We start from the raw sequence: 27,649 nt of genomic DNA, 5'->3' as shown, positions 1-27,649 counted from the left end.
TCATAGAATGTAGCAGAGATATGTCTTTTTAAGAATATGCATATTAGTTTTCATCTTCGATAATTAAGAATCCTTCTGCATGATCTTCTGGGTCAGATTCTTTTGTTGAAATTACCCCAGCTTCAATAGACTCATCAATCAGGTCCCTATTCTTGAACTCAAATGGCTCATATGGATTACCATCACCAACGAAAAACTTCGACATGGATTCAACCCAGTGTAAACGTAATGAATGTAACATGGCAGAGGTACCTTCCATTACTACCAGTACACATACGGTTAAAACGAACCACATTCCGAAAAGAAAAACAATAGCAAATACACCCAAGGCACCACTCATTCCAAAAGATAATTCTAGTGTCATTGACCATAAAACACTGGACAATTGTGCGTGAGCTAGTGATAAGGCCCATAGACGTAAGTATGATGCAGTGTGAGAAACACAGTTCAGACAGAACTCAATTGTATGGATAACTTGGTGGATCATCACATCACCAAAGTTCTCACCTTCGGACTCGTGTGATTCAGCCTCAGTTTCGTCAGCTAAGTGTTCTTCTTCTTCTACTTCTTCTAATCCATCTTCTAGATCTGGTAATAAACGTTCCCGTTCAATAGCAGCTTCCCCGCTTAAAGATACACGACGCTCTATATTTTCTTTGTGAGTGAATTTGAAGTGAAGAGGCTTCACGAATAACAGCCATGGTACACAAATTAATGCAATCACTAATAGAGTAACTTGAACCTTAGCCTGATGAGGATAAAGTTCCTCATCAATTTGTCCAGGAGCTAAAAACATGTTAATCAACATATTCAACAAGCTTGGTGCAGGCCTTTCATCCTTAATCCAATCTACAGTCCATTTATAGACAATACAGATTGATAGATACCCAAAAATACCTTGCATGAATAACAGGCCTGGGATGAAATTACCGATAATATCGATCATGGAATGGAAATGTATATGGTTAACAAGCGAAAACATGTATGAATAAGACATATGGATAATACCCATTAGAATAGACAATTTCATTTTATATGAGTTGGTGAATAATAAGTTATTCTCAGCCCCATGCCAAGCCCAGTCTAAACCGATTGGGTATGTAGACACACTTTCAGCAGATACAGAGTCCCCAGCTTTAAAGTTTTCAGGCCATTTCCAACCAGATTTGAAGAAAGTCATTGATTTTGAAAAGATATCGTTGTATAAGAAACCAGTGTACATTGAGAATGTTCCCATCAATAAGAGAACATATCTACCTGTGTAAGCCATATCAAAAATTTCATCTCTTTTCATTTTGCCCAACGTCTTCTCGTTTAAGACAAGCGCTAAAGCAGCTAGGAACATGATTGATCCATGTCCTAAGTCACCGAACATGACAGCGAACATGAAGGGGAATGTCACAATCGTTGGCAGCCCGGGGTTGACTTCTCTATATTCAGGAATACCGTAACAATCACAAATAGCCTGGAAAGCTTCAGTGAACTTATTCGTTCTGTGATAGGTTGGTGGAGTACTTGTGGTTTCCAAGATCTGAAGAGTAGATGGGAAGTCAATACCTAGCCTGTTAACCATCTCTTCTAGTTTAGATCTCAGCAATATAATTTGATCACTTGGTATCCAGCCTTCAGCAATAAGTGTCTTTCTGTTTTTATCATTATTGAATTTATTCAATGTCTCAAAGACAGACTTTTCTTTAGCAATTTCTTGAAACCAAGCGTTGAGCTCCTTCGAAACAGCGAATAGCTCACTCTCTAGTGTCATGTTGGATGTTTGCATAATAGTGTTCAAGTCTTCCAAATCACGATTGATTTGTGCCAGTTTCTCGGACCTTGCATCGGCACGAGGGTCAATATAGTATAGCTTTGCATCCAGGGACTCGGCAACTTTTCTAATACGCTCCATGATCAAATCACCGTGTGAGAATACGATAAATGCGTCCTTGTTGACTCTTTTACCAGACTTCTCGTCATACAAGGGTTTATTAATACTGATATGCTTAAATAGCAGATTACCTCTCAGAGTTCTCCACAGTATCTGCTCTAATATGTGAGTCTTCTCACTAGGGATGGCACCAGTTACATAGTTTACGGAACCACTTCTAGGGAAAGCATCAGAATTGGCAACGGCCATTTCGTCATCAACGGAGTCCGTAGCAACGTCACTCTCAGAGAAAAAAACGTCCCCAGATTTCAACAAGAACCGGTACTGCTCCAAATCTGTCCTCTGTCTTTTAATCTGATCAGAGGCATCTTCCATTTCCTTAAGCCTCTCCTCTAAGAACGTAGCGTTTTGTACATGGTCATCGATGTGAGACCCGGAAGGCACCTCCTGTAACACCATTGTCTCTAAACCCTCAGTATCATCCGCCTCATCCGCCTCATAAAGCTGGATATTGTGCTTCTGTAATAGACTGTAGAGGTATCTATACACCCGCTCTACGTTCTCCAAACGCCTGATATCATCCACATATGCCCGTTGGAAAGCCTGCTTCCTAGAATTCAAGTCTCTAAACTGAACTAAACCCAATTGGCCAAGAGTATACGCCGTGTCCCGCGCAACCTCCATCGGAACATAAAACTGCACCAGCGACATCTCCGCAGAGCGGAAGATAGCCTCTTCTGCATTAACCATTATTTAATATTCTTGTTTTACCGTTATTTAACTTCAACCAAGCTTAGTTCCTAGACTTCTTGCCCTCCTTGTGAGAAGCAAATCAAATGACTCCCCTTATAAATGAAATGCCCTCTTTTGCTTCAAAAGTCAAAGAGAGCCATCAGAAAACAAATTAATAGCAATTAGTCGTTGTATACGTAATAGTCGTGAGAATCGTGTTTTGTGACATATGTATATAATAATATTATTATATTATTATATTAATATATTATTATATTAATATATTACTATTATGCCAATATTACTATTGTAGTACTGTTGTAGTACTAAATGTAGCAGTATATAGGTATTTATGACACACAGAGACAAGAACAAGACAGCTACTATGATTCGTACTAAGTGATATAGATATCTCTATATAATAGTAGCACCTATTTAAATATTATTAATATATTATTATGATCAGCATGGTATTAGCTATTACTATTATTTGTATTCTAGTTATTTATATAATATTTGTTTATCGTACTATAGCAGCATAACTATACAGCACTATATATATAACGCCCATATCATGTTGTATTGGCAAAATGTATTCAAGCACATGTCATAGTTATTGGATTAATAAGCATATGGTTGTATATGTTTACATGTTGTAGTGTAGAAGTCCTCGACTCTCTTGTTTATGGTAGGGTGTTGTGTTGGGTAACAGTGCAGTTGTGGTGAATGTGTTAATGTATGTTGTATGTATGTCGGTGTCGGTGTGTGTTCTGTGTCTGGCTCGTATAGATTTAGATGGTTTACAGGGTACAAAAGGAACGAGACGTTATTGTGATAGAAAAAGGGAGATTGAGATTATTTTCTTGGATTAAAAGATTGATACTACTTAGGTATTTATTGTTGATATATTATAGAATAAATAAAGCTGCTGTCCTGGAAATGGTGGATGATATTCTTAAGGATGAGGACTTCATCAAGATACAGAAACTGAATTCTCTGGATGGCGATAGGAGACACAGTATTACTTTCGATTCTACTGTGATTCTAAAGGACCAATTGGGCAATGTCAAAGAAGGAGAAGCTGAAGCTCAAGCTGAAGCTGAAGCTGAACAAGAAGAACGAGAAGGCGATGTTGTTACTATGGATGTTGGTGATGAAGAGCCCAGGAAACACTCTCGCACCGAGTATGACTACGATAGTAACGAGAAGGATCTATTGAACAGACGTGTGGTCATCACGAAGGATAAAGACGGCAAGGAAGTTTCATTTACTGTGGTGAAAGAAGATGATGGTAATGACGCTACTGAAGCTCGGGAGGACAAAGATGGTGACCACAAGGATACTCTGGAAGCAGTGATCAACAAGTACTTGAAGAATATCCACCAGAAGGAGAGAAGCAGGTACAACAAGAAGTCACAGGAGTATATCTCATATTTCGGGGATGTGGACTTCGACAAGAGACCTACCATCCTGGACTCTGCGGTGAGCGAGCCTTACAGGACCCAATTCAAGGGACCTATCCTTGAGAAAGAAATAAAGGAGAAGGAGAAGTTGAAGAAAGTCATCGCTTATAGAACTAACCCAAGCCACGAACCGAACTACAATATCGAGGTGAAACATAGCCCTCGTAACCCAGAAGATGGAGCACCTACGTTCTCAGGTGTGTACGTCCTAATGTGGATGGTATTTGGCTTTGCTGCCATCCAATCTTGCATCAATTACTACATTGACCATGGTTACTCCTTCAAAGATGCCATGTTGTTCAGGTTCATGGTTACAGATCTACACAGGGTTTTCGCTTTTGATATGTTCTTATATGCTGCAACTTTCTTTGTCGTCTTCATTCAGTACTTGTGTAAGTGGAATGTAATTAGTTGGAACAAATGGGGTCTAAAAATCGCAGTCACTTATCAGTTACTCTTTGTCACTTGTGCGTTATACGTGCCAGCGCACGTTCTGAACTTCAACTGGATCGCAAGAATTTATGTGTTTCTGCATTCTGTTGTTCAAGTTATGAAGATGCATTCTTTCTCCTTTTACAATGGTTATTTATGGAACATCCTCAGTGAATTAAATTTCTCTAAAAAACACTTGGCAAGGTTGAAGGACAAGAAGGATGTCGATCCAAAGATCATAACTTTACTAAAGAGAAGCTACGACTTCTGCAGCTTTGAACTAAACTACCAATCACATGGTGACCATTTCCCTAACAACATTGGGATCAAGAACTATTTTATGTTCACGCTATTCCCTACTTTAGTTTACCAGATCCAATATCCTAGAACCAAGAGCATCAGATGGGGTTACCTCTTGGAGAAAACTTGTGCTACGTTCGGATGTATCTACCTAATGGTTGTCGATGCACAAATTTACATGTTCCCAGTGACTGAAAAGGCTAGGCTTCTGGCAGAGCAGCCAATCAGTATGGACTTCACCAAGAAGTTCTTCCTTCTCTGGTGCGAATTGATCCCACCTATGACGCTTCTATATATGCTGGGCTTCTACTTGATTTGGGACGCTATCCTGAACTTCTTTGCAGAGCTCACGATGTTTGCAGACAGATACTTCTACGGTGACTGGTGGAACTGCGTCTCATTCGTGGAGTTCAGCAGAATCTGGAACGTCCCAGTACACAAGTTCATCCTGAGACACATCTACCACAGTGTTATCAACCGCTTTAAGCTCTCAAAGGTCCAGGCAACGCTGTTCACCTTTATGCTCAGTGCTGTGTTCCATGAGCTCGCCATGTACGCCATCGTCAAAAAGTGGAAGGGCTACTTGTTCGCATTCCAGCTGGGCCAGTTCTTCTTTGCAGGTATCAGTGAAATCCCATACCTCAGAAAGAGACCTGTCCTCTCTAATGCCCTCTTCTGGTTCGAAATGTGTACAGGACCAAGCGTCATCATCCTTTTATACATCGTATTCTAATAAACGAAATACATAACTTATAGACATAAAAACATTTGCCATATACCAGCAATGCAGTGAGATACTATAACATCCCTTTACAATATATACAATATATAAAATATAATAATATAATATAATATAATAACACAGATATTATATAGTAATACAATGATATAATATAATGTAATATAGTAACTTAGCCATTTAAGATGCTGGTGCTGCGCCATTTTCTGTGGGCTCATCGCTGAAAATTTTAGCAATAAAAAATTTTTAAGTTTCGATGAGGACTTGGAACAAGTTGGTTCCATAATTGATTTATATAAGCAGTATACTGTAGTTTATCAGGTTAAAAGAAGGGCACAGGATGAATATATGGGTAGCTGCTAGTGACGGCCGTGGTGATTTGGTCGAGAAGTTTTTGAGTGAGGGGTTCAGTGCGAACAGTAAGGACCCCAACGGGTACACGCCGGTGCATGCTGCTGCTGCGTACGGGCACCTTGATCTCTTGCGCATGCTGTGTAAGGACCGCGAGGGAGATATCAATGTCAGGGACAGTGACGGGGACACGCCGCTACATCATTGTGAGGATGCAGCAGTGGCGAAGGTCATCATAGAGGAGCTCGGCGGCGACCATACCTTGGTGAACGACGAAGGGAAGACCGCTTTGCAAGTATTTGAAGAGGATGGTGAGTTTCCCGAGCTGATACAGTACATGCGTGAGAAATCCGGGCTGTCCACGGGAGACAGCCTCGGAATAGACCAGGAACAACTGGCGCAGTTCAAAGATAGCATACGCTACACGCTGGAGCAAGATCCAGGCGAGATCACTGACCCAGAGTCCCTAGCCCGCAGAAAGAGACTCGAAGAGATCATTATGGGAGAAAACCCAGAACAAGAACTCGAAGGCTACATCAGGGAGATGGTAAGGACACAGCTGCTCCAGGGAGACGAAGAAGAACCAGATAGCAAACGTAGAAGATAGACTAACCATAGAGTTATATAATTCAATTAAGATAGTAATCTAGTTAAAGTTAAAGTAAATGATTGTATAATAATATACGTATTGACCATGTGCTCTGTATCATCACTTACGATATATACATATTAAAAAAGTGTAATTGTGCGATTTTTTGGTGGAGGCCTAGAAAGTTTGAATAATATAATATTGCTATTTGAAGCTATACCGGTGCAATTTTCAATGCTCTCTGTATTCCTTTTACTGTGGAGTAGTACGTAGTGGTGAAAAAAAAGAATTGTCAGTGAGAAGAATGTCTGGGAACAAGATGGGTCCTACGGTGACTATGGCTCCTACGTACACGTATGTTCCTATGAAGTTACGCGGTGTGATTCCGGAGTTGGAGAGTTTGGGCAAGTTGCAGGAAGCTGAGAAGAAGCTTGACATATCTATCAAGGAGAAGGAGAACCAATTGTCGTTAGGGATTGAAGGCTGTGGTGTTGAAGATCCGACGACTGGGAAGCAGATATTGCGAGTGTTTATATATAATACCGCATCGAACCAGTCATGGCAAGAACATGCGGAAGATGAGCAACCCTCTTGGAAGTTGCGTGTCGAAGGTAAATTATTGGATAATGAAGGTAAAGAGGTGGAGCCGGTTCGTAAATTTAGTGATCTGATACAAGCTATTGCGGTAGATTTTAAGAAGACTAAGGTTAGGCATCGTAAGCAAGACGGAGGCTCAAAAACCGCTGATATAGAGATGAAAGATGCTAATGAGGTATCCGGCGACACCGGTGTGCAAAGCAGTAATGTTAATGGTGATAATGACGAAGATGACGAGGACGATGAGGACGAGGACGAGGACGATGGAACCATCATCGATACAATTGAGTGGATATACGATCCTCTGAATGAGAGCGAGTTCGATGGTATTGATGTGCAGAGACCTGGTATCCATAATATCGACTGTACTATAACTATACAACCAAGAGGCGTCACTGGTCAAGAGGTTCAATACAGCAGCGAACTGTCGCATATTCTCGGAACTAAATTGGGCTCGGTGCAATCTGCAGTCTATGGCCTCTACAAGTACATTTTGAATAACAATCTCATGAATAACAACGACAAGAATATAACGACCTCTGCAACCGAGAACAGTCAAGAGTTGAAAACAATGGTAAACATCGACCAAGCCTTGAGCAAATTGTTACCAAAGAAGGATTTTACCGAGCAGGCACTTGATCAAAATAGAATAGTTACGATGAGCTTAGAAGAGTTGGTTACCATGGTTAACTCCCACGTAACTCCCTTGGAGCCCAGCAAGATAAATTACACTATTAGAACAGATGTTGAATCCACCTATGGTGAAAAAACCTATGACATAGAAATAAAACAAAAAGAAAACAAAAAAAATGCGTTCTCCACTTACCAGGATACCCAAAGGGATGAACAGGATAACCTAGAGGAGATAGACACTGAGATAAATAAACTACAATTGCAGCTAAACAGTCTGGCTACAAAATACCAATTTTTCAAGGAGACCCAAAATAACCCTAAAGCGGTACTAAAGGAATACGCATTAATATCTGCCAATGCTACAAAGGTCCTACAGAGTGACCAAGATTACACTGAGGACACCGTACGACTCTCAGACTTTTATAAAAAGAACGAAGCTGTGCTCTTTGAATACCTGGCCACTTACCTTGCTAACTCCAGACTGTAGAAGGAAGTGAAGCCAAAAAATAAAATAAAAAAAAAAATAGAAGATAAAGTAAAAAGTAATATCAGATAGCATAAACCTCAAATACTACTTCATAAATGTAATAATAGTAACCTATTTAAGCTGAGAATGTATAGTTATCTTTCAATACTACCCATGATCCACTTTCTAGATAAATGCGTGGTTACCCGGATATTATCACGCGGAACCGAATGAAGAAAAAATTGTTTAACGATGGAAGCCAATTTAAAAAAGTGGCGACGGTGCTAATTTTTTGATAGTATTTCTATCAATTTCCTAAGAGCTGTGTGCTGAATACCTCCTTATAAGTGTATAAACTCCTACATCAGATTAATCAATTGATTTAAATCACTGAGTGAAGAAGAAGAAATTTTTTTTCACCTCGTTTTTTGATATATTTTAAGATATTTTACTATAATCGGTGCATTATTTTACATAATAGTAAGGAAGTTAAGGAATAAACACATCTATTTGGAGAATTGGTTTCAAAAAAAATAGAAGATGGATGAGCTAAACATTGATTTTGAAGCTTTTAAGAGCAGATTAGAGCTTTTACATAAGAACTATAGAGAATTTGAGAATGGTCCTACCTCTATGGTTTTTGCACTGGGGTCTTCTAACCCGGAAAATCCATATCAGAAGACTACAGCTCTACATTATTGGTTGATGGGCTATGAGTTTCCGGCCACATTGATTGCATTCCTGCCTAAAAAAGTCGTTATCATTACTAGTGGACCAAAGGCTAAGCATTTGGATAAAGCTCTTGAACTATTCAAGGCTAATAACAACGGTGTTGATCTTGAAATCTGGCAGAGAAACAACAAGGATCCGGAGCACAGCAAGAAACTTTTCACTGATGTCATAGCATTGATTAATGAGTCCGGTAAGACCGTTGGTATTCCTGAGAAAGACAACTACGAGGGTAAGTTCATCAAGGAATGGAAGCCACTTTGGGAACAAGCTATTAAGGAGAACGAATTCAGTGTTGTTGATATAGCTCTGGGCTTATCCAAGACATGGGAAACTAAGGATAGCAAGGAGCAGGCTTATATCTCCATCGCCAGTAAGTGCTCGGATAGATTTATTGATATGTTATCAGATGAGATGGTACGTGCCGTTGATGATGAACTTAAGATTACAAATTCTAAACTTTCTGATAAAGTCGAGAACAAAATTGATGATGTTAAATTTTTGAAGAAGATAACCAGCGATCTATCTAGTTTATGTCCTCCTAATCACAAGTTCACATTTGATTTGCTGGATTGGACATACTCTCCAATCATTCAATCTGGTAGTAAATTTGATTTAAAGGTTTCTGCCCACTCGAGTAACGACCAGCTACATGGAAATGGTTGTATCTTAGCATCCTGTGGTATCCGTTACAATAACTACTGCTCCAACGTTACAAGAACATTCCTGATAGATCCATCTGAAGAAATGGTAGAAAACTATGCGTTTACTTTGGATTTACAGAAACATATTATTGACAATGAATTGAAGATTGGGAGAACACCTAAGGAAGTATATGAATCTGTCGTTGAATTTATTAAAAAGGTTAAACCTGAATTGGCCTCGAATTTTACTAAGAACATAGGTTCCCTGATTGGTTTGGAGTTTAGAGACTCCTTCTTTGTTTTGAACGCTAAGAACGATTACCGTAAACTACAAGCCGGTGACTGTTTCAATATCTCTTTCGGTTTCAATGCTTTGAAAGATATGAAGACCAATACAAACTATGCCCTGCAGTTGGCTGATACTGTGCTAATCACTGAAGATGGTTCCAAGATATTGACTAACTATACAAAGGCCAAGTCTCAAGTATCCTTCTATTTTAATAACGATGAAGAAGAGAAGGAAAAGAAGCCACCTGCTCCTTCCAAGATTCCAACTAGAGTTGATGGTAACTCAAAGATCTTGAGAAGCAAGCTTCGTGGTGATGCACGTGGAGAATCTCAAGACGCTCAAAAGGAGCAAATTAGAAAGGAGAATCAAAGAAAGCTCCACGAAAGATTACAGAAAGAAGGTCTACTTAGATTCAGTGCTGCTGATGCCACGACTGATGATGTCGAATCTCGTCAATATTTCAAGAAGTACGAATCGTACGTTAGAGATAGTCAACTTCCTAATAACATCCGTGATTTGAGAATCCATGTAGATTGGAGAAGTCAAACCATTATCATTCCAATTTATGGTAAGCCCGTTCCATTCCATATCAACTCTTACAAGAATGGTTCCAAGAATGAAGAAGGTGAATATACATATTTGCGTTTGAACTTTAATTCTCCAGGTGCTGCTGGTGGTATCTCGAAGAATGTTGTTGAATTGCCATATGATGACTCTCCAGAAAATCAATTCATGCGTTCCATCACGTTAAGATCCAAGGACGGTGATCGTATGAGTGAAACTTTCAAACAAATTACAGACTTGAAGAAGGAATCCACGAAGAGAGAACAAGAACGTAAAGCTTTAGCTGATGTGGTTCAACAAGATAAGTTGATTGAAAACAAGACCGGTAGAACCAAGAGATTAGACCAAATTTTTGTCAGACCAAGTCCAGACACGAAAAGAGTTCCAAGTACCGTTTTTATTCATGAGAATGGTATCAGATATCAGTCTCCTTTGAGAACAGACAGTAGAATCGATATTCTATTCTCTAATATCAAGAATTTAATTTTCCAATCTTGTAAAGGTGAACTAATTGTCGTGATTCATATTCACTTAAAAAATCCAATCTTGATGGGTAAGAAGAAGATCCAAGATGTCCAATTCTATCGTGAAGCTTCAGATGTCTCAGTTGATGAGACTGGTACAGGTAGACGTAATCAGAATAAATTCAGAAAATATGGTGATGAGGATGAGTTGGAGCAAGAACAAGAAGAAAGAAGAAAAAGAGCCATGTTGGATAAAGAATTCAAATACTTTGCAGATGCCATTGCTGAGGCCTCAAATGGTTTAGTATCAGTTGAGAGTACTTTCAGAGACTTGGGTTTCCAAGGTGTTCCAAACAGATCCGCTGTGTTCTGTATGCCTACCACGGATTGTCTTGTCCAATTGATCGAGCCTCCATTCTTGGTCGTCAACCTGGAAGAGATTGAGATCTGTATCCTAGAAAGGGTACAGTTTGGTCTAAAGAACTTCGATATGGTGTTTGTGTATAAGGACTTAAAGAAACCAGTGACACACATCAACACCATCCCTATCGAGTCCCTCGACTTCCTAAAACAATGGCTAACAGATATGGATATCCCATATGCTATCTCCACTATCAACTTGAAGTGGAGCACAATTATGCAATCCTTACAGGAAGACCCACACCAGTTCTTCCTAGACGGTGGTTGGTCCTTTTTGAACGCAAACTCCGACGAAGAAGGCTCTGACGAAGAAGAAGAACAGATAAGTGAATACGAGGCCTCCGACGAAGAGCCTGAAGACGAAAGCGCATACTCAGACGAGGACGACTACTCCGAAGAAGAAGACATCAGTGACGAAGGTAGTGGCTACAGCGGAGAAGATAGCGAACAAGAAGAAGGTGAAGATTGGGACGAGCTAGAAAAGAAAGCCGCAAAGGCTGACCGTGCTGCTGCCTACAAGGATTGATCTCCGTCCACTTTGTTGTATATTATATAATGTAGTATTATGTTAAAACTATAATTAATATCTTAACTAATTCACATGGGTTTCTTTGGTACAGGGCTTATTTCAATTCGAAACAGGGCATCTCTCTCTCATTTTGTTTAGTTTTTATAATGTGGGCTCAACACGGCACCGAGCATCGCCTGCATAGAAACCCCCGTACAACCTCCACCACCCCCTCAGTTTATTAAATTAAGTTCATGTGAAAAATTTAAAATGTCATCCCCGTAGAGAGCAATTTCTTTTATTTATTAATCCATATATAAATCCCATACCACATTGAAAAGTTATTCTGTTAAGACTCTAAAGGATTTTAATACTGAATATCATAAAATAAATCAATAAAATTAAAGCAGGAATACATGGTAATGACACCAGTAGCTATGACAACAGGGAGAGATGTTGGGGAGCACCCAGAATACGATGAGAGTGCGTTTTCCAACGATGAGAATGAAGTAGACAGGAGTTTTGACAGTGACAACGACACTGATAGTGGAGAGAGACCATCTTTGAGTAGGAGGGCTTCTAGTATCTTCTCTATAGATACTACACCACTTGCCCCACCAAACAGAACAGATATTGAGAGGTTTACCAGTGATGCTTATCATTTCAGTATGATCCGTAACCTTCACATGGCGGACTATATCACCATGCTGAATGGGTTCTGTGGGTTTTATTCTATTGTCAGTTGTTTGCGGTTTACGTTAACTGGTAAACCACACTATGTACAGCGTGCGCACTTCTTTATATTCCTCGGTATGTGTTTTGATTTCTTTGACGGCCGTGTAGCCAGATTAAGAAATAGATCCTCGTTAATGGGACAGGAGCTTGACTCCCTAGCTGATTTGGTCTCTTTTGGCGTTGCACCAGCGGCCATTGCGTTTGCCATTGGTTTCCAGACTACATTAGACGTTTTCGTGTTGTCTTTCTTCGTATTATGTGGCCTGGCAAGATTAGCCAGATTTAATGTCACCGTTGGTCAGTTGCCAAAGGACATGAAGGGTAAATCCAAATTTTTTGAAGGTCTACCGATGCCTACAACCTTATTTTTGGTGTTAGGTATGGCTTTGTTTGTGAGACAGGGCTGGATTTTTGATAATATTCCTTTCGGCATAGTTAGGGAAGGGCTAGCTTTTGAATATCACCCAATGATTTTTGTATTCTTCTTACATGGCTGTGGTATGATTTCTAAGAGTTTGAAGATTCCAAAACCATAAATTAATTTGAGATATGAAAAAACTTCTAAGTTATTAAAGGATAAGAAGGGTTAAGATTATTGAGAAGAAGTAAAACCTAAAATAGTGATTACATTTGTCGTTGTATTGCCCTTTTAAGGACCTACCACCGTTACCTTACAGAGTCTATGAAATTGTAAGTGCTGTGTATCCCATCCAACGTACAGAAGAGTAAATAAAAAAAAAAATCATATAATGTAGAATTATATCTTCAACGGTAAATAATGTATGTAAAACTCACAAAAGGGAAAAAGCATTCTAAGTCAAATATCTGGTGTATTAAATGAGTTGTAATAAATTGATGTATATTGTTATTAATGAATTTTCACTTTTTTTTTTTTTTTGGGTTAACGTTCCGCCCACATAAGATAATACACCATCATAACATAAAAGTAATTATAGTTATCAATCAGGTGAGTATTGTTTGAGAAGCTCTGATTGTAAAAATTACTATAGTTGAACTGTTGGGATTCTGCCACAAATGGAAAGCCATAGTACGGTGGAAAGTATTAAGAGAAGTGATCTAAAAATAGTCATAATCCCCTTTCTAAGGGTATTTCGTTGTTAGTATTGCGACATTTAATCAATTCTCCTCCAACGTAAACAAAAGTGTTAAAATATCTTATTTTGTAGAATTGTGTTTAAAGCAGTGAATTATTTCGTGTTAAAATAATTGTAGTAAAAAGAATAAAAAAGAAAAAACTATCGGATTTAAATGAATAATTATATTTTGATATGATATAATACAAATATAATACAACTTCGTTTTGTTTTATTATAAACTTATATCTTCTGCGTACCCTAAAAGGAAATAATTCGCCTTAAAATAAGTAATAAAATGAAGTAAGGTGATCTATGCCCCGAAAGTAAGTAAGCATCATTCATCAGCTGATTGCTGTTTTATAATTCATTTCTACCGATATATTAATATTATATTAATATAAATCAATAGTGAAATAAACGATAAATCCTAAGTTGGAGTTAAAGGTTATTAGCAGTCTAGAATTTAAATGTATGGACCTCTCTGCAATAATTGAAAGGATAGTCGACTGCATTTTAAAAAAATAGCATCGAGGCTTTTGATTATCAGACCACAAATATCAGTACCTAAAATTGAATTAGATAAGGCAATATGTAACTACTGCGTTCTTTACAGGATTTTCGCGGGATCTCCTACACTTCGAGAAGATGAAGCAATAGATTAATAATATTAACAAACATTAACCGTAGAGTATTCCCTACGGCCTGTTAAGACAGTTGAGCCGTTGCAGATCCTTTAATAAACCACTTTTCCTCACATTTTTCTTTTTATGAGTGTCCCTGCGGTGATTATTATTTTTTTACAGTAAAAAATATCGAGCCACTTTATTTTCATTCAACTATCGAAGATGTGAAGTGCAAATAACATTTTAACAAGAGCATTAGATATTTTATGGAGGACTTCCATAATTGGTAGTTGAGAGTTACATCTGCAGTTATCAGGGTTTATGCGAATCCCTGCTCCCTAAACAAGACAAATATGGACATTCCTGTTCCTGTTCTGTCATTTCATGACCTCTGACCGATGTAATGATCGGTTGCACTTTATTATCAACAATATACCCGCTCATATTAGTGTAACAGTGTACACCATTTGCAAAGACGTTTTAACCTTTTCTCTTTACTCTATAATCAAAAGTGATAATATTGCAAAAAGAAATTATAATATATATATAAACTTAATCTTTCTCACATATATATTTGTTTTACATTGGAGTCATGAGTCTTAATATTATTAAGATATCAATACCGTTAAACAGGAATCAGAAAGGCAAAAAAAAAAATAATTTTAAGTATCAATAAAACATGAGAGGTTTAAAGTCTGTAATTGTTGCAGGACTTTTTGGCCTCACTCAAGCCCAATCTGGTTATGGTATCTATTATGACGAACCAACTTATCTACACAAAGGAGATATCAACTCTACTACCGGTCCTGGTTATTATTGGGGTATTAGTTTAGGGCCTGATGTTGAGACTGTGGAGATTGATGGGAGCATAAATCTACCTTCCTACTTCGTTGTTTCAGCTAACGTTCCAAACAAAAAGTTAGATTTCACCTATCACGGTGGTGAAATCTATTGTGGTACTGCTATGGGTATCACTAACGCAGCATCCCCTGGCCCTCTGACTATTATTATGACTGGTGATGCTTATGGATCTAGAGGTGGTACTTTCTATGGTAAATCACAACCAGGTGCTAATAGTACCGCTTACTATGATATTGTTAACTTTAAATCTAATGATAACCAATGGTACGATATGAAATATGTCACGTATTCTGAAAGAAGTGTGCTTACTATTTATAAATTATTAGCTCTTAACTCTAACGTTTATATTGAAGGAAGCGTGATTCAGCCCGGTTATTTAGATCTTGACTGGGCATTAACCCCACAAAACAGTGTTGTGTGGCTAAATGGTAAAATTTCTAGTCCAAGTGGTTCTAATTACATAAATTATTTAGAACCAGTGGATAAGCCAAATGTTCTTGTTATCAACGATGCCGTTCCTGATCAACAACAATATTATCACCTCGGTGATTATGACAGTATCAACAATAGTTATGTTGCATTTCCCAATAGAATTGAGTCAATTAGCTATACACCATCAGGAGGTGTAATATTCAATGATGAAATTGGTACGTTGTCTGTCAAAACAGCTAATAACGTGTTCTCTTTTCATATCGCAAATGCAAATAAGAATCCCCCTCTTTATACAGAAAATAATTTCATTGTTGAGCCTTTAACGGTAGACAGAAATGGTACAGACACTGTTGTCTATGGTGTGAGATTTGTGAATGTCACAAATGATGTATATTCTCAACCACCTGAAACTACAGCATTCGTCACCAAGGACAGCACTACTGAGACGGATGTGATCTCGTTCTTCCCAACAGTCGGCTCTGACGGCAAGACACACACTGGTTCCACTACATACACCTTGGTCGACTCCGACACCTACTCTCAACCTCCTGAAACTACAGCATTCGTCACCAAGGACAGCACTACTGAGACGGATGTGATCTCGTTCTTCCCAACAGTCGGCTCTGACGGCAAGACACACACTGGTTCCACTACATACACCTTGGTCGACTCCGACACCTACTCTCAACCTCCTGAAACTACAGCATTCGTCACCAAGGACAGCACTACCGAGACGGATGTGATCTCGTTCTTCCCAACAGTCGGCTCTGACGGCAAGACACACACTGGTTCCACTACATACACCTTGGTCGACTCCGACACCTACTCTCAACCAGCCGAGTCCACTGCTGTGGTCACCAAGGACAGCACTACCGAGACGGATGTGATCTCGTTCTTCCCAACAGTCGGCTCTGACGGCAAGACACACACTGGTTCCACTACATACACCTTGGTCGACTCCGACACCTACTCTCAACCAGCCGAGTCCACTGCTGTGGTCACCAAGGACAGCACTACTGAGACGGATGTGATCTCGTTCTTCCCAACAGTCGGCTCTGACGGCAAGACACACACTGGTTCCACTACATACACCTTGGTCGACTCCGACACCTACTCTCAACCTCCTGAAACTACAGCATTCGTCACCAAGGACAGCACTACCGAGACGGATGTGATCTCGTTCTTCCCAACAGTCGGCTCTGACGGCAAGACACACACTGGTTCCACTACATACACCTTGGTCGACTCCGACACCTACTCTCAACCAGCCGAGTCCACTGCTGTGGTCACCAAGGACAGCACTACCGAGACGGATGTGATCTCGTTCTTCCCAACAGTCGGCTCTGACGGCAAGACACACACTGGTTCCACTACATACACCTTGGTCGACTCCGACACCTACTCTCAACCAGCCGAGTCCACTGCTGTGGTCACCAAGGACAGCACTACTGAGACGGATGTGATCTCGTTCTTCCCAACAGTCGGCTCTGACGGCAAGACACACACTGGTTCCACTACATACACCTTGGTCGACTCCGACACCTACTCTCAACCTCCTGAAACTACAGCATTCGTCACCAAGGACAGCACTACTGAGACGGATGTGATCTCGTTCTTCCCAACAGTCGGCTCTGACGGCAAGACACACACTGGTTCCACTACATACACCTTGGTCGACTCCGACACCTACTCTCAACCTCCTGAAACTACAGCATTCGTCACCAAGGACAGCACTACCGAGACGGATGTGATCTCGTTCTTCCCAACAGTCGGCTCTGACGGCAAGACACACACTGGTTCCACTACATACACCTTGGTCGACTCCGACACCTACTCTCAACCAGCCGAGTCCACTGCTGTGGTCACCAAGGACAGCACTACTGAGACGGATGTGATCTCGTTCTTCCCAACAGTCGGCTCTGACGGCAAGACACACACTGGTTCCACTACATACACCTTGGTCGACTCCGACACCTACTCTCAACCTCCTGAAACTACAGCATTCGTCACCAAGGACAGCACTACCGAGACGGATGTGATCTCGTTCTTCCCAACAGTCGGCTCTGACGGCAAGACACACACTGGTTCCACTACATACACCTTGGTCGACTCCGACACCTACTCTCAACCTCCTGAAACTACAGCATTCGTCACCAAGGACAGCACTACCGAGACGGATGTGATCTCGTTCTTCCCAACAGTCGGCTCTGACGGCAAGACACACACTGGTTCCACTACATACACCTTGGTCGACTCCGACACCTACTCTCAACCAGCCGAGTCCACTGCTGTGGTCACCAAGGACAGCACTACTGAGACGGATGTGATCTCGTTCTTCCCAACAGTCGGCTCTGACGGCAAGACACACACTGGTTCCACTACATACACCTTGGTCGACTCCGACACCTACTCTCAACCTCCTGAAACTACAGCATTCGTCACCAAGGACAGCACTACCGAGACGGATGTGATCTCGTTCTTCCCAACAGTCGGCTCTGACGGCAAGACACACACTGGTTCCACTACATACACCTTGGTCGACTCCGACACCTACTCTCAACCTCCTGAAACTACAGCATTCGTCACCAAGGACAGCACTACCGAGACGGATGTGATCTCGTTCTTCCCAACAGTCGGCTCTGACGGCAAGACACACACTGGTTCCACTACATACACCTTGGTCGACTCCGACACCTACTCTCAACCAGCCGAGTCCACTGCTGTGGTCACCAAGGACAGCACTACTGAGACGGATGTGATCTCGTTCTTCCCAACAGTCGGCTCTGACGGCAAGACACACACTGGTTCCACTACATACACCTTGGTCGACTCCGACACCTACTCTCAACCTCCTGAAACTACAGCATTCGTCACCAAGGACAGCACTACCGAGACGGATGTGATCTCGTTCTTCCCAACAGTCGGCTCTGACGGCAAGACACACACTGGTTCCACTACATACACCTTGGTCGACTCCGACACCTACTCTCAACCAGCCGAGTCCACTGCTGTGGTCACCAAGGACAGCACTACTGAGACGGATGTGATCTCGTTCTTCCCAACTGTTGGCTCTGACGGCAAGACACACACTGGGTCTATTACGTACACGATTATTGACAACACGTCTTCGATATCAGGTTCAGTCACTCCACTACCAGCTACCACAATTTTGGAAACTGATTTTGTTTCAGACAACCAAACTATCCATGAGGTAATTATTGCATCAGGATATACTGACAGCGACGGACATATTGCAACTACTACCTGGACCGAGCTGACCAAAGCTATGGTTGATTCTGACCCAGTCTACACAAGTTTCGTAATGTCTGATACAAATGCTTCTAGTTCCACTGAAAGTGAGAAATTCTCACAACCATCACCATCTACTACACTGGTAACTAAAAGCAGCACTACTGAGACGGATGTGATCTCATTCTTCCCAACTGTTGGCTCTGACGGCAAGACACATACCGGTGCTACTACGTACACTCTGAGTGAAAACTCCAAGGGGATAGTCTCCTTTAGCAACAGTTCTACCGTTACTGATTCTTTCTCTCAGCCACCTGCCACAACTACCACTGTTACCGTGAACGATACTACTGAAACTATCGTGGTAACTTACTGTCCTATAGTCGGTTCTGACGGTAAAACTCACACTAGCACAAGTAAATACACGATATGTGATAGTGATATCTACACGGAACCATCTGCAACTACAGCCACTGTGACTAAGGATGGCACCATTGAAACAATTGTTGTGTCGTACTGTCCAACTGTTGGCGCTGATGGAAAAACACATACTGGAAGTTCTGTATATACATTGATTAACGGTGCAAAGCCAACTAGCGGTTCTTACACTGGTGCCTCTGGCTCCGGTTCCAACTCCGGTTCTAGCTCTGGTGCCTCTGGCTCCGGTTCCAACTCCGGTTCCAACTCTGGTGTCTCTGCCTCTGGTTCCAACTCTGGTGCCTCTGGTGTCGGTTCTAACTCTGGTGCCTCTGGTGCCGGTTCTAACTCTGGTGCCTCTGGTGCCGGTTCTAACTCTGGTGCCTCTGGTGCCTCTGGTGCCGGCTCTAACTCTGGTGCCTCTGGTGTCGGTTCCAACTTCGGATCTCCTGTTTCACATTCTACAGGCATATTATCGGCCCCTACGGCAACTCTAAGTGCCATTTCGAATGCTCAACACACGGCCTCTGCTTCGCACCAAACTTTGAATAGTATCCAGTACAAAGCCAGCGGCTCGATAACTACCAACCACGCGTGGTTTGCTGTAGCAATTATGTTAATAACCCTAATTTGATAAGTAAATCTAAGATACTAAAGTTGTAATAAAGGAACTGTAATATATCTAGAAATATAATACAATATTAATTAATAATATATTATTTATTATGTTCGTCGACGGATAGAATTAGATTAGTGGCTTCAGTTGCACTGCTTAAGGCGTTGATTTTGACCAAAGCTGGTTCCCATACAAATTTAGCAAAGTTATCAGTGGATAACTTGTTTACGTATGAACCAATATTTGGAAGAGATGTGTAAAAAATGGAAGTACATGTTTAATATGTCTTATAATTAACCAAAATCCACATCCCGTTCGAAAGACAAACAAAATATAAAAAATATAAAAAAAATAATGTTTATTCAAGTGGATTATATTTCGTCGAACTTAGTGTTGGAAGAATCAGTAATAGTTTAATATAATTTAATAAGCATAAAGTAAAACAACATTTATCATAGATATATAAATACATGCAGTCGATGAGCTTATCCTGCATAAATCAACTTTTGACGACGTCAAAAGCTTCAATTAAGAAAAAAAAAGATGCCATTTCCTAGAATCGAACCAGGGTTTCATCGGCCACAACGATGTGTACTAACCACTATACTAAAATGGCTTATTAATTGGATACGTATTCTGATTCTAATACTTTTGTAATTAACTTTAAAAATAAAATCAACATATCAATGATACGATTAGAGCAATAGCTAGAAATATAATAAGAATTATTTTAGGTGATATGTAATTTTCATAGGGCATATATCGTTCCTGCATTAGTCGTATGAACCTCCTTACCTAATTTATACAAAAAAATTCTATTCAACCAATACCCACTATAACAAAAGGTGTCAATGGAAACAATAATATATCTATATAAGAACTTTCATAAAACATCATTAAGTTAATATGGTTTCGTGGTCTAGTTGGTTATGGCATCTGCTTAACACGCAGAACGTCCCCAGTTCGATCCTGGGCGAAATCATTCAATTTAATTTTTTTCGTGTTTTTAAAAAAAAATTTCTCTGTGTTTACTCAGTGAAAATGCCGTAGAGTAGAAGATATTGGATCAACACTTTCTTGAAGGACAATGCTATTATTATTTCTGTTTATATATTTTTTTTTTCATACTTAATTAATTGTAGAAATAAGAATGCGATGCCGAATCATTTCTCACCAAATAGAATTATACATTATTATAGTATTATCTAGAGTAAATCTCTGTTTCTAAATATAAAGCTACCGTTATTAATTTATAACTGTCTTTGTTTTTTTTTTGCTTCTGTTTCTAGTCCTTTTACTCTGTAACAAATTTTTAAGCATTTAAAAACCTGAATACAATAACTGAATAAAACAACAAAAGACTTATAAAATTGGCTAGGACCAAATAATGTCAGAATTTAATTTAGCAGAAGCGTGTACTCAATTTCAGACCAGTGATAAGGAGTCATATGGTGCTGTAAATAATGCCAATGGTGAATTGAATGTGGTTACAGATAGGCTAGCAGTATCACCAGAACAGATAGATGCTGATCCCGAAACATTAGACTCTTTGATAGAGCTTTGTCATGGTTTTATGCATTTACAGGCAAAGTTACAGAAACAGCTCGTTTATTTAGTAGGGTCCTCTCTAAATAATATGGTGCAAGATATTAGAGCTCAATTATCATCTAATGCGGATTATAACGAAGTAAATTCTTTGATACCGCAATGGAGAAGACAATTAGAAGAATATGGTTACCTCATACATGTCTTACTCACATTCTTACAACTGAACGTTCATGATGCAGCAACAAGGTCGTCCAATCCCTCAAGAAAAAGTGGGGGAGGAAACAAAGCAGCTGCTGATCAATTTAGGAGTAGTTGTAATCAAATAGAAAGTTTGCTCGAACCTACATTGAAACTATTAGATACGAATTTATCGAGAATATTTCAAACAACACCTGAAAGAGATCTTTTTATCGGACTATTTGTAAAACCACTAAATGTTTTACTAGAAGCAGAGGCAATTCTAAAGTTACCATCATTAAAAATGTTTATTCAGAGGGTGCTAGCATTGTCCGTGAAAAATCATGGCCAAATACGTATTGCTCAAAACTCTATTATGACCAACCTGACTTATTTCATTCATTTATCTAATTTCAACGCGGAACTACTGCAGTTGCTAGATGAAGAATACAACTTCCCACAACTAACAGAGGACTTACTAAAGGAAATTAGTACACGAGTGTTCAGTGCCAAAGATACAAACGGACCAAAAGCAATTTCGAATTTTCTGATCAAGTTGTCTGAATTATCACCAAATATCATGTTACGTCAGATGTCTCTAGTTATCCAGCTTTTGAATAATAGTTCTATAACTTTACGGTGTTCAGTGGTAGAGGCATGTGGCAATATTGTTGTCAATCTAGCGAAAGAACCGTCTTTTTTGGAACACTATCAACAGCAGATTTCCGTACTTATCGAACTTCTACAAGAACGATTTCAAGACTCTAATCCTTATGTGAGGACCAAAGCTATTCAAGGATGTGTTAAAATATGTGATCTGAAAGTTAAGTTCAGAAAAGAACGATTGGAATTTACGAAACTAGCTGTGAGGTCATTAGAAGATAGATCTTCTCTGGTTAGGAGAAATGCAATAAAATTACTATCAAAGCTGTTATTAACACACCCATTTAGAGCATTCCATGGTACTCAGCTAAAACTTAGCGCCTGGAAAAAATACCAGTCTATAACTGAGCAAAACATGAAGAAATATGTTGAATCAAATGTGAATAATCAGATTGAAGACTCAGTGACACATACACAGGGTTATCCAGATGAAGAAATTAATCTAGAAAAAATTGAAGAAGAAGCAGAACAGACGGCTACTGGAAAAACTGATACCGTCATGAAGTTAAAACTAATGGTACTATATTATAAAGAGGCGATAGACTTTATAGAGCTTTTACATCAAGCAGTTGATCATACATCCGGGCTTCTATTCTCGAGAAATAGAAATGAGGTATTGGAAGGTATGGATTTCATCGTATTAACAGATGCTTTTGGACTTGAGTGTAGCAGTAAAGGTATTAAAAAAATGTTACATTTAGTGTGGATGAAGGGTAACTCGGATGAAGGAACTGGTGTTGCTAGCCACTTGATTACTTGCTACCAACAACTATTTTTGACGACACCAGATGAACTTAGTGTCAAAGAAAAATCCTTATTTATAGCTAAAAACCTAATTCAATTAACTTGTGGTGCATCTGTATCAGATTTGACCTCTTTAGAGCAATTGTTAGGAATGATGTACGAGACAAATTTGATAAATGAACCTGTTATTAACACACTGTGGGCCATTTATAATAGCGCTACTAGCACAGAAACTGGTATGGTCAAACCTTTTTCTAAAGATCAGATACATGGTGCAATTATTATATTAGGGATGATTGCAGTTGTTAATAATGATATAGTTTTGAAAGGACTGGACTCAATATTGAATATTGGACTAGGAAAAGCCGGTTTTGATGACCTAATTCTGTGTAAATATTCATGCATAGCTTTAGGTCGCATTGTCCCTAAAAAGAGTGTAATGATAAAAAGTATTTTAGACGAGGAACACGAGAAAGCTGCTGAGCAGAAACTTGGGGAACATATCATTGCTGCCACTACTAATCCACACTATTTTTCAATGTGTGAAAACGCAATCAATGCATTATTCAATATTTCATCTAAACCAGACATAATATGTGCTGATCTGATAAAAGAAAAAACTATGATGACATTTGGGAAACCAGAGGACGAAAATTCTCATTTCACTTCTTCTGGAATATCAAGGACTGACTCCTTAAGCGAATTATTATTTATTGTTGGTCAAGTAGCAATCAAGACACTAGTATATTTAGAAAGATGTGAAGCAGAATTTAAAAGACGCAAAATCGAGAGAGAATCGAAGTCTGGCCAAGGTAAGACACTAGATAATGAACAAGTTGATCCTAATGCCACAGCCGATATCACAGATGTAAGCAAGGACAATGAGCTAGAAATGATAGGAGGTACTAATGAGGATGATTTTGCTGATGCTATCAATTATGTTAAGGAAAATGAACTTCTGTTTGCACCTAATTCCCTGTTTGGTAAATTTTGTCCCATCGTTGAGGAAATTGTGTCAAACACAGCTCGATTTCAAGATACGATGCTCCAGAGGAGTGCTGCATTGTGCCTTGAGAAGCTAATGTGCTTATCTTCGAAATATTGTGAACGAAGTTTACCGTTATTGATAACAGTGATGGAAAAATCTACCGATCCTGTAATTAGATCAAATGCTGTACTTGGGCTTGGGGATATGGCTGTTTGTTTTAATAACTTAATCGATGAAAATACTGGTTTCTTATATCGTAGGTTGCACGATGACAATTTGATGGTCGAAAGGACATGCTTAATGACTGTAACGTTTCTAATTTTAGCAGGCCAGGTCAAGGTCAAGGGCCAACTAGGAGAAATGGCAAAGTGTTTAATAAATCCAGATCAAAGTATCAGTGATATGAGTAGATTGTTCTTTTCCGAGTTAGCCACGAAAGATAATGCCGTCTATAATAGTTTTATCGATATATTCAGCAACCTTTCCTCTGATAAGGAATTAACCCATGATTCTTTCAAAAAAATCATGAAATTCTTATTGACTTTTATCGAAAAGGAAAGACACCAGAAGCAATTAATTGATAAATTACTAGGCAGACTAACGAAATGTGAAACACAAGAGCAGTGGGATGATATAGTTTTTGTTCTAAATACCTTACCTTATAAGGATGATAGAGTTCCACCCATTTTAGAAGCTGGCTTTAAAATGGTTGTATCAAAAGAATGAATCCTGGGATGCCCATTTACAATACATGCATTATATTATAGTATTTTAATCACTACTCTTATATATATCATTTATTAATTTGTCATTGTTTATGTATGCATTCATAGAAATTATCACTTATTCATCTATTATATTTTTTTTTTCCAAATATAAATTTTTTTTCTAATACGAAGCTAAATAATGGACATAATATTCAACATCTACATTCTCATCAAAGATTATAAGTTTATCGTGGGTATAGTCCAAAGGATTTGCCCTAAAGAACAATTCCATAAAAATAGTCAATTAGAATCCTTCAACAATGTTTGGTAATTTAGGAACACCTTCTTTATTTAGTTCTTTTGAGACTTCTTTATCAAGACCTCTTTTCCAGAGATCGTGGTTCTCACCAATAACGTAGGTAATTGTTTTGTTCATATAACCTTCTGGTCCCAAATACTGCAGCATATCGATAACCTCATCTAAAAGTATAGCCTTACCAGTAGAGATACCATTTCCTAGACCGGGATGCTTGATATTGACGATGTGAATGTGGAAGTGGTAATACGAAGGTTGGTAATGGACAAACACTCTCAACTCATCCGGATGAACGGCATAATTATAGCAAGCTGGAACAATAGTTCTGATCTTATTATAGATGTTCTTCAACCAGTCTCTGTCACTCATTTTTAAGTCTCTTAGTGAAGAAATATCATTCCTATAAGTTATGGCAACTAAATACAAAGATTCTAAATTGTTACCGTCCCACTTCATATCAGGCAAGATAATAAAACTGTCTTTTTTATTGTCTTCTTTGTAATCCTTGTATACCACACGATCAGCCTCAGCATCTCCGTAAAGAATATTATTAACCCAAGCGAGTCTCCCTTTATTATGCATTTCTTTAATGTATGGCTCAACAATATTCTTGTAAGCCTCAGGAGTCTCCTTAACTAAGTGAAAGTTCTGTTGTTCATATTTTTTAACATGAACAGGCGTAGCTGGCCAGATCAAATTCAATTTCGCAGTAGGATTGTACTCAATATTCTGCCTGAGAACAGACAACCCCCAATAGTAGATATCATTATTCGTAATCTGTTTCAACTCCTCAATACCATTAACACAAGAATATTCTCCTTCGCAATGGTAGAATATTGGCTTACTATCCTCATCACTGCCTCTCCTGTGTACAGTTTCATCAAAAACAAAATGCGTCTTCTCCGCAGTGATAATTGCATCCTTACCCTCAATGGTACCCAACAAAGAGATAACTTTAGTCTGGGGATTCGAATCCAAAACCTTCACAAACTGAAACTTATCAATTAAAGTTGCAAAATCCTCGCTATCACTAGAAAATTCACCCATTTTTACCTTTCCCTTTATTGTCTCTTTTACCGATGTTTATTAGTATACTTTGCTTCTCAGATCGATACTTTTATCCAGTGAGAGTGTTACACCAAACAAATACAAAACCTCTAACTTGGCTGTATTATAGTAATAGGTTGGACTCATTATATATTTTAATATCAAAGTTCCCTCCCTTAGGCTTATAAAAACCCCTTCCCAGCAACCGAGGGGCTCTTCCCTCCCTTGAGGGCCCTCCCTTTAAAAATTTATTATTATAGGTCGTAAATTATGATATAATAATGTTATATTATTAACTATAGGATTATAATATTATTATATTACGGTATTACGATATTACCCATATAAATAGAATATAAATTATTTATTACAACCATTGGTAATTACCTAATTGTGAAAGTATTGTTTTTGAGGGGGGAAAAAAAAATAGTTATCATATATTGTTTTAATACATAATTTAATATAATATACATTTATATATTGTTATGAATTTCCGTTACTTACTTTTCTTTTTTGTTATCTTAAGAACATATACCAGATTAAGAATACCACAAAGAATGCTAGCATTACTATAGGGGCATACTGAGATATCAATAGATCAAAGTTGATCTTTTGAGCTGATTTTCTGTACTTTCTACTGGACATCTTTAGAGAATTACTCATATCATCCATCTTCTCCAGCGAATCACCTCTGTACAACAGGTCCTCAATGTTCTTAGACATGATTTGTTTCACACCAACTAACTCCTGGTTCAATTGGTCCAAGTTATCCTGAACCTTCTTGTCGCTGTAAGCTTTCTTAGTCCGTTGTAGAAAAGTATCAAAACTGGCAAAAGCATAGGGCCTTACCGTGGGTTTACCCAATTCATTAGAATATGAATGCTGGAACTCAACAGCAACATCGCTCAAGTATGAAAAGGCCAAGTTTCTAGGGTACCCGGTCTCGCAAACGACAAAATAGATCACCTGGTTCTGTCTGATGTAGTGTACTTCACACTCACGAGACTCTAACGTGGCCTCATTAGCCGACTGTGGTGTCATCCTCGAAACCACCATCTTAATCTTCTTCTTCTGCTCATTCAACGAAAGATCATTAATGTCATCATCAACAGAACTGCACAACGGAAGCCCATCATCCCTATATATCACAGTAGATTTAATCATCTCGACAACTTTTTTTCTTTATTTTTTTCTTTCTATATTGGTTTCTAGATAGTATTAAGGTGTTTTAATAATAAACTTAATAATAATAAACTACTAAAACTACCAGGATATGATGATCTGTTGAGTTTTTAACCGAGCGCTCTCCCAGCTTTAAAATAGCACTGAAGCCTTGAATAAACTAAATTTTTCTTAGATGCTTACCCTGATGTACTGTTACCCTGAAATGTTGTTACCCTGATGTATTGTTACCCTGCTTTGCTGTTACCCTGATGTACTGTTACCCTGATGTACTGTTACCCTGCTTTGATGGATAGATGGTTACCCGGGATAAATGGAGCATAGCAGGGTAACACATAAAGCCGGGTAACAACACATCTGGGTAGTAGTCAGGGTAACCTCTTCCGTGGATAAAACAGTACATCCCAAAGTAAGAGTAACAGTACATCAGGGTAATGAAGAATCT

General features: G+C 39.0%; 10 protein-coding genes across 10 annotated transcripts; 7 read left to right on the top strand and 3 right to left on the bottom strand.

The window, feature by feature from the left end:
* Window positions 1–43: 43 nt before the first annotated feature.
* VPH1 (H(+)-transporting V0 sector ATPase subunit a) lies at window positions 44–2,632 on the bottom strand (the record flags this gene model as incomplete). Its single annotated transcript, XM_071050610.1, has 1 exon — window positions 44–2,632. One exon carries the CDS (start codon window positions 2,630–2,632, stop codon window positions 44–46), a length of 2,589 nt encoding a protein of 862 aa, XP_070908400.1.
* A 921-nt stretch (window positions 2,633–3,553) lies between these two features.
* RNJ42_00439 (sterol O-acyltransferase) lies at window positions 3,554–5,542 on the top strand (the record flags this gene model as incomplete). The annotated part of the gene is made up of 1 exon (XM_071050609.1): window positions 3,554–5,542. The coding sequence occupies one exon, from the start codon at window positions 3,554–3,556 to the stop codon at window positions 5,540–5,542; it is 1,989 nt and encodes a 662-aa protein (XP_070908399.1).
* Window positions 5,543–5,888: 346 nt separating this feature from the next.
* On the top strand, window positions 5,889–6,506 carry RNJ42_00438 (uncharacterized protein; the record flags this gene model as incomplete). The annotated part of the gene is made up of 1 exon (XM_071050608.1): window positions 5,889–6,506. The coding sequence occupies one exon, from the start codon at window positions 5,889–5,891 to the stop codon at window positions 6,504–6,506; it is 618 nt and encodes a 205-aa protein (XP_070908398.1).
* Window positions 6,507–6,792: 286 nt separating this feature from the next.
* On the top strand, window positions 6,793–8,205 carry RSC6 (Rsc6p; the record flags this gene model as incomplete). The annotated part of the gene is made up of 1 exon (XM_071050607.1): window positions 6,793–8,205. The coding sequence occupies one exon, from the start codon at window positions 6,793–6,795 to the stop codon at window positions 8,203–8,205; it is 1,413 nt and encodes a 470-aa protein (XP_070908397.1).
* Window positions 8,206–8,724: 519 nt separating this feature from the next.
* Window positions 8,725–11,820, top strand: SPT16 (chromatin-remodeling protein SPT16; the record flags this gene model as incomplete). The annotated part of the gene is made up of 1 exon (XM_071050606.1): window positions 8,725–11,820. One exon carries the CDS (start codon window positions 8,725–8,727, stop codon window positions 11,818–11,820), a length of 3,096 nt encoding a protein of 1,031 aa, XP_070908396.1.
* A 398-nt stretch (window positions 11,821–12,218) lies between these two features.
* CHO1 (CDP-diacylglycerol-serine O-phosphatidyltransferase) lies at window positions 12,219–13,073 on the top strand (the record flags this gene model as incomplete). Its single annotated transcript, XM_071050605.1, has 1 exon — window positions 12,219–13,073. One exon carries the CDS (start codon window positions 12,219–12,221, stop codon window positions 13,071–13,073), a length of 855 nt encoding a protein of 284 aa, XP_070908395.1.
* Window positions 13,074–14,936: 1,863 nt separating this feature from the next.
* Window positions 14,937–19,850, top strand: RNJ42_00434 (uncharacterized protein; the record flags this gene model as incomplete). The annotated part of the gene is made up of 1 exon (XM_071050604.1): window positions 14,937–19,850. One exon carries the CDS (start codon window positions 14,937–14,939, stop codon window positions 19,848–19,850), a length of 4,914 nt encoding a protein of 1,637 aa, XP_070908394.1.
* A 1,369-nt stretch (window positions 19,851–21,219) lies between these two features.
* On the top strand, window positions 21,220–24,678 carry YCS4 (condensin subunit YCS4; the record flags this gene model as incomplete). Its single annotated transcript, XM_071050603.1, has 1 exon — window positions 21,220–24,678. The coding sequence occupies one exon, from the start codon at window positions 21,220–21,222 to the stop codon at window positions 24,676–24,678; it is 3,459 nt and encodes a 1,152-aa protein (XP_070908393.1).
* A 285-nt stretch (window positions 24,679–24,963) lies between these two features.
* DCS1 (5'-(N(7)-methyl 5'-triphosphoguanosine)-(mRNA) diphosphatase) lies at window positions 24,964–26,022 on the bottom strand (the record flags this gene model as incomplete). The annotated part of the gene is made up of 1 exon (XM_071050602.1): window positions 24,964–26,022. The coding sequence occupies one exon, from the start codon at window positions 26,020–26,022 to the stop codon at window positions 24,964–24,966; it is 1,059 nt and encodes a 352-aa protein (XP_070908392.1).
* Window positions 26,023–26,538: 516 nt separating this feature from the next.
* On the bottom strand, window positions 26,539–27,186 carry SEC22 (SNAP receptor SEC22; the record flags this gene model as incomplete). Its single annotated transcript, XM_071050601.1, has 1 exon — window positions 26,539–27,186. One exon carries the CDS (start codon window positions 27,184–27,186, stop codon window positions 26,539–26,541), a length of 648 nt encoding a protein of 215 aa, XP_070908391.1.
* Between the last annotated feature and the right edge of the window lie 463 nt (window positions 27,187–27,649).

The sequence above is a fragment of the Nakaseomyces bracarensis genome, assembly GCF_045282275.1.
Source record: "Nakaseomyces bracarensis strain CBM3 chromosome Unknown Scaff3_0, whole genome shotgun sequence".
NCBI lineage: Eukaryota > Fungi > Ascomycota > Saccharomycetes > Saccharomycetales > Saccharomycetaceae > Nakaseomyces > Nakaseomyces bracarensis.
The sequence above is the reverse complement of the archived record's forward strand: the minus strand, read 5'-3'. Positions and strand labels throughout refer to the sequence as shown.